The sequence below is a fragment of the Castanea sativa genome, chromosome 11, assembly GCF_040712315.1.
Source record: "Castanea sativa cultivar Marrone di Chiusa Pesio chromosome 11, ASM4071231v1".
NCBI classification, from domain to species: Eukaryota; Viridiplantae; Streptophyta; class Magnoliopsida; order Fagales; family Fagaceae; genus Castanea; species Castanea sativa.
Window position 1 is genome coordinate 522,043 of NC_134023.1, and position 7,861 is coordinate 529,903.

The following is a 7,861-nucleotide window of genomic DNA, read 5'->3' on the forward strand; positions in this document are numbered from 1 at the left end:
AACGTATAATATAATTTAATAATGAAACTAAACTAAGTTCATACTCAAAATAAAATAAAATGAACAATTGTAAACTTTTAAAGAATGTTGAGCTTAATTAATTAGGCTAATTTATAAGTAATAATATAATACATAGAAATTGAGGGTTAGAGCAGGTCAAAAGGCATTGTACTTGTGGTTGTGGCTATCCAACCGCCGGAGAAGGTTCATCAAATGGAAGAATGCATAGTAGTATATATATAAAATTAAGATTTAAGATGTGATCAGAGGGAGGTACAGAGAGATTAAAGATGTTGTCAACGCACAGCACATGATCAATTGCAAATGACAATTGGATATGTGTTAATTAAGCATCAATATCTTTTTCTTTTTCTTTTTAATAGGAATTAAGCATCAATATCATTCGTAAATTAATAGAAATAAATACTATATACTATATTATATATATGTTCCATTTTGAAGCTCATATATCATGATGCATGAAGGATATGATAATATTGGATTCCCTTTCTCATTAAGCTACGAATTAATGTTATGTAGTATTCGTAAAGGCAACGGCGCCAGTTGTGTTTTTTTTGGGTAAATAATGCAAATAATAACTGTAGAATACAATACAATAGTAGTACGTGGAAGTAATAGTATTTGGCATATGCCATATTAACGATAATGTGGCGTTTCAACCATCATCATCATCACCGTGTTTGACCAGGAATAGCCACCCCACAGAGAGAGAGAGAGAGAGAGATATATGAATATATATGAAAGGTTGCGTGGGAATCCCTTCGTTGGATTGGTTTGGTTTGGGTCTGAACTGAAACAAAAAAGCTTTAGCCTAGCTATATATCCGGCTTTTTTATTTGTTTATTTTTGATTTGATTAACCTAATCGAGACCTTGAATTGTGTACTTGTGTTTCGTCACCACGTGCATATGCCACGGACTTTCAGGATTTTGCTTTCTCATCATCCTTCTCCCTCGATCTCCTCACGTGCAAAATCCACCTATCTCATCAATTGTCAAGCACACCCTACTCCTTCCCTTTCTTATTGCTTGTCCCCACACTGCCTTTTCAAATAAGTTTAGTAACATCATTTTTTTTTTTTCCATATTCGTGCGGTAACTTGTTGTGATTATTACATAATGTTAATGTATAGTGAATTTATATAATGATGTTACTTCAATTACAATTTGTCATACTAACTAGTTAGAATGAAATATTATAAATTATTTGTATCTTTTTTAACATTATTCTTTTAAATACTTTTTGGTTAATTGTTTGGGGTGGGTACCCTTAAGTTTCAATGGGTCCAAGTTTCTTGTGCCATTAATTAGTACATGATCTATATGTGACTTTATGCAAAAAGAAGAGAGAGAGATAAGTTTGTATGATAGATCAATCCAACTCTAAGACGTCATTTGGGTTTTTCTTGACCCTCAAATTTTGGGGCTAAGATTTGATTATTATTGTCATGGTTATTTCTTACCCTTAAAAAATTAAGAATTGCCAAATGAACGGGGTAAAATTTTGATCACCCATAAATTTTATTTGTGTGAGAATCTTGTCTACTTGGATCACTACTGATTTACTATAGAAAAAAGTGGCTTCATTAAAAATCTCATTATCATGATTCATCAAATATTGATGAGGCCCCCATCGATTGAGACCATGTATCTTTGTGGGCTTCATGGTCTTTTTCCCTGATATTTTAAGCTCTACCTAGGATCCGGAATCATGATTAATCATTCGCAGAATCCATAACAAAAAAAAAATGATAATAATACAAAATGAATGTTAAAGAAATAAGTAAATACTAAATACTAAAAGAACCCGTGTTTCACCCTTACACTGAATTTGATGCAATTTGCCACTTTTCATGAACATGATTCGGGGTAGCTTTTACTGTATCATCATCTTTTGACTTGACCGCAGCTTCTGAGAAATACAAAAGCGAAAGGGATTTAATTTTGGTAACTAGTTTATAGGGATCCAGATTTAGAAAAATAGTTAAGATTATTGGAGCATGTAATATTGAATTCATGGGTAAGATTGCACCATCATATATTAATTACATGGATCAGCTCTTGTTAGGTCAAACAATTTTTTAACCTTACGGCTTTTCTTTTTTTTTTTTATCAAATTTTTATATCTCACAATTACATAGTAATTGCAACATCAATTATTACATGGGATCCAAATCCAATTGGTAGAAACTACCTCTTTTCTTATGGTTAAAAAAAAATCTTGAGTTAAATTTTTTTTTTTTTTTTTTTAATCAAGGGAATGAACTAACATCTTGGCACAAAGTAATGAGGTGACATCTCGGCTCGAACCATTAGAGAGAAGATTGAAAAAGAAAGCCAAATTGATGAGTCTAGGTCCCTAATCCCAGTAGTTGACTAGTTTCTACATATCCCTTACACCTAAATAGTTTTTGGCTTGAAATAAAGGTATGTGACACGCCTTCCACTCCTCCCAATGGTTTTGGATTCAGTGCAATAACTAAGGTTAATTGCACCATGTAATAACTATCCCATATAAGATGTAAAAGTTGATGGGTAAATTTTGTTAACCTTGTTAACTTTAATATTTTACTTTTTTACCTTATCAACTTTTACATCTCACATGAGGTGGTAAATGCAAGATAAATCTAATTTTTCTTTATTCTTCTTTCTTCCTAAGATGTTTCAAAGATCACTATTCACTAAATTTTGGGTGATCAAATTAGTACAATTTGACAAAACTTAAGCAAAAGATTAAAGTATACTTTTGACCACTAAAGTTTGGAGTTTGTTTTCATTTTGACCTTTTAAGTTATAAAAAAACTTCATTTTAACCCTTCATAAATGATTTTGTTTTCGTATGAACCTTATCATCCGATTTTGCTGGCAATTTGATTGTTTTAATACTAGATAAGTGGTGTATATTAAGTCACTTCACCAATATAGTGCTAGGTATCACTAGAATATTAATAGAAATGGGACAAAATTTAGCTACAAAATTGATTATAGCATAAGGCTACAACTTTATTACATTATTATGTATTTTGAAAATCTTACCGTAAAACTACATGTTCTTTACACTCTTAATACACATATCAAATTTTGTATCAATCGGATATTATTTCTTATATGATCTATAAGCTTACATTTTATACATAGTTTTATACTACAAAATCTTGCAATTTAAACACTTTATTGATGACATACCTATTAATCTTCAATTTTTTTTTTAAATTTTGCAAGTATGGAGTATATAAGAAGAAAATGTAATCTAATAGTGGATTTTTCAAAATTCACCTCTAATAAAAAGATATTGAGTAAGATTGTAGTCTTAGGTTATAACTAATTTTGTAACTAAATTTTGTCCATAGACATGAGTGACAAAGTTAATATGAAAACGAAATAAAACAAAAAGGACCAAAATAAAAATTCTAAAACTTATAGGGTCAAAAATGGAAATAGGCTCAAATTTTTAGGGACAAAAATATATGTTAGTCTAAATTGATATTAGACGACCTATATATGCCTAGACTGCTAAGCTCCTCCAAAGAATTGTTATATTAAGATATCTACACTAAGGAAGAACAAACTCTTCTTCTTCTTCTTTTTTTTTTTTCAAACGGGCTGATACTATATACTATATATATCAGAAAAAATAACAAAAAATAATAAGAGGGTGGAATAATGGAATAAAAGGGAATTGGGCTCATTCCTCTTTGACTCTGACCAATGACCATGCGTGTGTGCATAATTGAAGACAGATGGGTTACACTGGATAGAAAAAGACAGAAAAAAAAATAAAAAATAAAAACAAAGAGAAGAGATTGAAAAAAATGGGTTTAAATTAGTAGTAATTGACAGTTAAGCAGATTTTCTTCATCGTAATATGGCGATTTTCGGGAATAAGGTCTCCCATTCAACGAACATTTACCAATACAATTCCTTCATCACAATACCCTCTTCACAACAAGACACATACATGCATAGCTCATCAATTCTATAACTACACCTTTCCTTAATTTACTTGTTTTCTTCTTTATCTTGATAATATATAAATATATATGTTTAGCAAAAAATTATACATAAATATATATTTTTCCTTTATTTCTGTGCCCACCTTGGGTTTTTAGTCAGTCCCAAAGATTTGCACTAATCCACATACCTCTCTCTCTCTCTCTCTCTCTCTCTCTCTTTAAACTCGCGAACGTCGTGCCCTTGAAGCCAAGAAATTGGCAAACCTCAAACCACCGCTGTCTGCTTATTATTTTCCTTCCTTCCTGCCTGCCCTGTTGTCTTTTTTCCTTTGTCTCAGAGGGAGCTGTACAGGTTTGCTTTTCTTCTTTATCACTCTTCTCTTTTTGCTTCTTATTATATCTTCTAATGGATACTTTTGGATTGGCTTCTCTCTTCAATCTTGATTACTTACTACTACTTCATAAGATTTACACTTGTTTCTATGATCTACAGTAGTAGTACTGGAAGAGATGAACTAAGAGCCTTGCTTCTTTTTTTTCTTTTTTTTTGCCTCCTCTCCCACTCACACCTTTCTCTCTCATTCAACCTTCTTTTTTGGATGATATATCTTTCTTATTTCAACTTCTTATTTAGTTGGTTTCCTCAGCTGGAAACATAATAGATTTTTGTTTTTTATTCAACTTAGTTTTGTTCTTCTTTATTTTCCCATCCTATGTATAAAGTGAGGATGATGCAGGATCTGTATATGTCTTTCAAAAAATAAGCGCTCTTGGTTTCTGAAATTTAGGGTTCTTTCTTATTCTGTTAAATAGTTCTAAAAGAGCATCTCTTAAGCTTTTATGATATATATTAGCAGAGATCTTTACTCTAATTTATTTAATACTTATATGTTTCCTTCTATTTGAATATCAAAAAAACGTTATACACATGCATGAAAACTCTCAACTATATATTTACTTCCACATGATATCATCATTTAAAAAAAAAAAAAATTGGCTTTAATCATGTTCAGCCTTTTCATCACCTACTTTCATTTCTATGTAAAAAAGAGGAGTCGCTTAGATATTTATTTATTTTTATTATTGTCCTTCCTTTGTACTTTCTGTTAAATATCGGGTAGTACTAGCTAAGGAGAAGACTGCCAAGCTCGTTTTGGTTTCCATGTAATTTTTATGGTTTCTCATGAACAAATATATGAACACGATGTTTTAGGGCTCAAAATTTTCATAAAAGATCTAGATGAAAAGATAAATCTTTGGCCCTGATCCAAGCTAGCTAGCTCTTAATTTGTACACCATATACATACATGCCTTTATTCCAAGCTTGTCCAGTCCTTGACTGTGCATGCATGTAATTTGTCTTCTTATTGTGTCATGGTTTCCTTTGATTTTCAGGGATCAGATAAAAACTAGAGATATAGTAAAGAGAGAGAGAGAGAGAATGATGTCTGCTGCGGGAAATGGACAAGTGACAGTTCCTCCAGGGTTCCGATTCCACCCAACAGATGAAGAGCTTCTCTACTATTATCTAAGGAAGAAGGTCTCCTATGAAGCCATCGACCTTGATGTTATTAGAGAGGTGGATCTAAACAAACTCGAGCCTTGGGACCTTAAAGGTAATTACATTACATCACTTTTTTCCTCCTCCTCCTCCTCCTCCGTTATAGCTAGCTAGTATATAATTAATATAGTTTCTTATATGTACGATTTAGAGTTGAGTTTGGCAGGTACTTAATTTGTCAAAGTCAAACCGCATATCTAGGGTTGAATGGACTTCATTTTAACTTAATTTAGGACAAGCATCTTAATGCAAGGCTTTTGGTATGGTTAGGGTTGGCATGGGATAAGGAAGACAAGATGGATAATTCAGAGACATATATATCTGAGGGAGAATTTTCATTCTCTCTCTCCCCCCTAGTATCAACAATGCATGATAAATAAACACTTGATCCTAAAACTGTTAAAAATGATTAATTTAATTATTATTCTAACTTTCTTTTTATATAATTATTATTCTAACACCTAGATGTTATATAATATGTCAGTCAAAATGATAACATATATTTTATTGGTTAATTAAGCTTAAAATGATGAATATTGGTTTATCAATTTGCAGAGAAATGTAGAATTGGATCAGGTCCTCAGAATGAGTGGTATTTCTTTAGCCACAAGGACAAGAAATATCCAACAGGAACTCGAACAAATAGGGCAACCACAGCTGGTTTTTGGAAGGCAACAGGGAGAGACAAGGCCATCCATCACAGCAACACTAAAAGGATTGGCATGAGGAAAACCCTTGTCTTCTACACTGGCCGTGCTCCTCATGGCCAAAAGACTGACTGGATCATGCATGAGTATCGCCTTGACGATGACAATGCTGAGATTCAGGTAATTACAATTAGGAAAAACTTAAAAGTTATTAATTAATACTTGGATAATGATAATGACTATGATTGGTAATACATCAAGATACATAGAAAATGGCAAAGCTAATATTAATCTTATTTCAAAAAGCTCTCAAACTTAATTATGGCAATAATTTTCTTAATCATTTTTTAAGTTAATTAAAAATTGAAACATCAATCAATTTGTACATGTTATATGCACTTTTAGTGCAGTGATTACTTCATGTGGGAGTGTGAAAGATAAAGGTTGAGCTCAAATCTCCAAGAGGGAGTTTTTTACACACACACATATATATATATATATATATATATATATATTTAAATTAGGTTAGAGTAAAAATTTTATCTTGTATCAAAAAGATGTTATATGCTAAAAATTATAACATATTTGTCATTTTTTTAATGATATTAATAGTCTTCACTTTTTGCAGGAAGATGGCTGGGTTGTCTGTAGGGTTTTCAAGAAGAAAAGTCATAATCGAGGTTACCAATTACCGGAAGTAGCTGAAGAAGAACACTTGGGTAGTCATATGAAGGCAAGTGGTTCTGCACCACCACTACAGGAGCCAAAACAAAATAATATACAAGCACTATATGATTATACGACCTTTGATGGCTCCATGCACCTCCCACAGTTGTTCAGTCCTGAGTCAGTTGTTCCTCCATCCTTCATATCACCAATGTCTTTAAACAACATGGACATTGAGTGTTCTCAAAACTTGTTGAGGCTAACAACTGCAAGTGGTTGTGGACTTATGCAACAAGAGAGGTACAATGGCGACTGGTCTTTCTTGGACAAGCTCCTTGCATCACATCAGACTCAGATGGATCATCATCATCATCATCATCATCAGCATCAGCTTCCCCAAACCAAATGCCACCCTTCATCTCTTCAACTTGCCGATCATGTGGGCACTTCAACTCATCATCAGAAATTCCCGTTTCAATACCTTGGCTGTGAGACTGACATTTTGAAATTTTCCAAGTGAATTGTTCCACAGTTTTTCTATCCTAAGCAGTACGTTCGATGGACATCTTTTTATTAGCCATAGTCCTACTTTATATTTGGTTGAGATTCTATCCCTTCTAATTTAATTAAAAGTTTTTATCAAAATGTATATACGCTTAAGTTCAAATTGTTAAGAACTCAGTATTCATAATTATGCTTCTTTTTGTTTTCTCAGTTGTATTAATTAACTTGTTTATTTTTTTTCATTTACTTTTTGTTTACAATCATGTTTAATACAAATAAAAATATTTCATCTCACTCTTTAGATATTAGAATATGAGTTGTAGATAACATATCTTTTACATCTTTTGAAACCGAAACTATTTAAAGAATCGAAAAAAGAAAAAGCTCAAAGTTTTTAAAGCCGGATCAAAATTTCATCAGAGATTGAAATCATAATAACATAATAATTATTTTAATAATAATTACTATGAAAAAAAATAAAATAAGTGTGAAAAAAATTAGCAATCTAAA

At 31.8% G+C, this 7,861-nt stretch overlaps 1 protein-coding gene across 1 annotated transcript; it reads left to right on the top strand.

Annotated features, from left to right (window-relative positions):
- Positions 1 to 4,152: 4,152 nt before the first annotated feature.
- On the top strand, positions 4,153 to 7,531 carry LOC142618019 (protein SOMBRERO). Its single transcript, XM_075790993.1, has 4 exons — positions 4,153 to 4,325; positions 5,369 to 5,589; positions 6,090 to 6,361; positions 6,810 to 7,531. The coding sequence occupies exons 2-4, from the start codon at positions 5,415 to 5,417 to the stop codon at positions 7,365 to 7,367; spliced, it is 1,005 nt and encodes a 334-aa protein (XP_075647108.1). The 5' UTR covers positions 4,153 to 4,325; positions 5,369 to 5,414; the 3' UTR covers positions 7,368 to 7,531.
- Positions 7,532 to 7,861: the final 330 nt, after the last annotated feature.

Bases quoted from the DNA above. Each gene is read 5' to 3' on its own strand.
- LOC142618019 (XM_075790993.1), top strand. From the start codon at position 5,415: ATGATGTCTGCTGCGGGAAATGGACAAGTGACAGTTCCTCCAGGGTTC. The intron at 5,590-6,089 runs GTAATTACATTA...ATCAATTTGCAG, and splicing joins CGAGCCTTGGGACCTTAAAG to AGAAATGTAGAATTGGATCA. The intron at 6,362-6,809 runs GTAATTACAATT...CACTTTTTGCAG, and splicing joins ATGACAATGCTGAGATTCAG to GAAGATGGCTGGGTTGTCTG.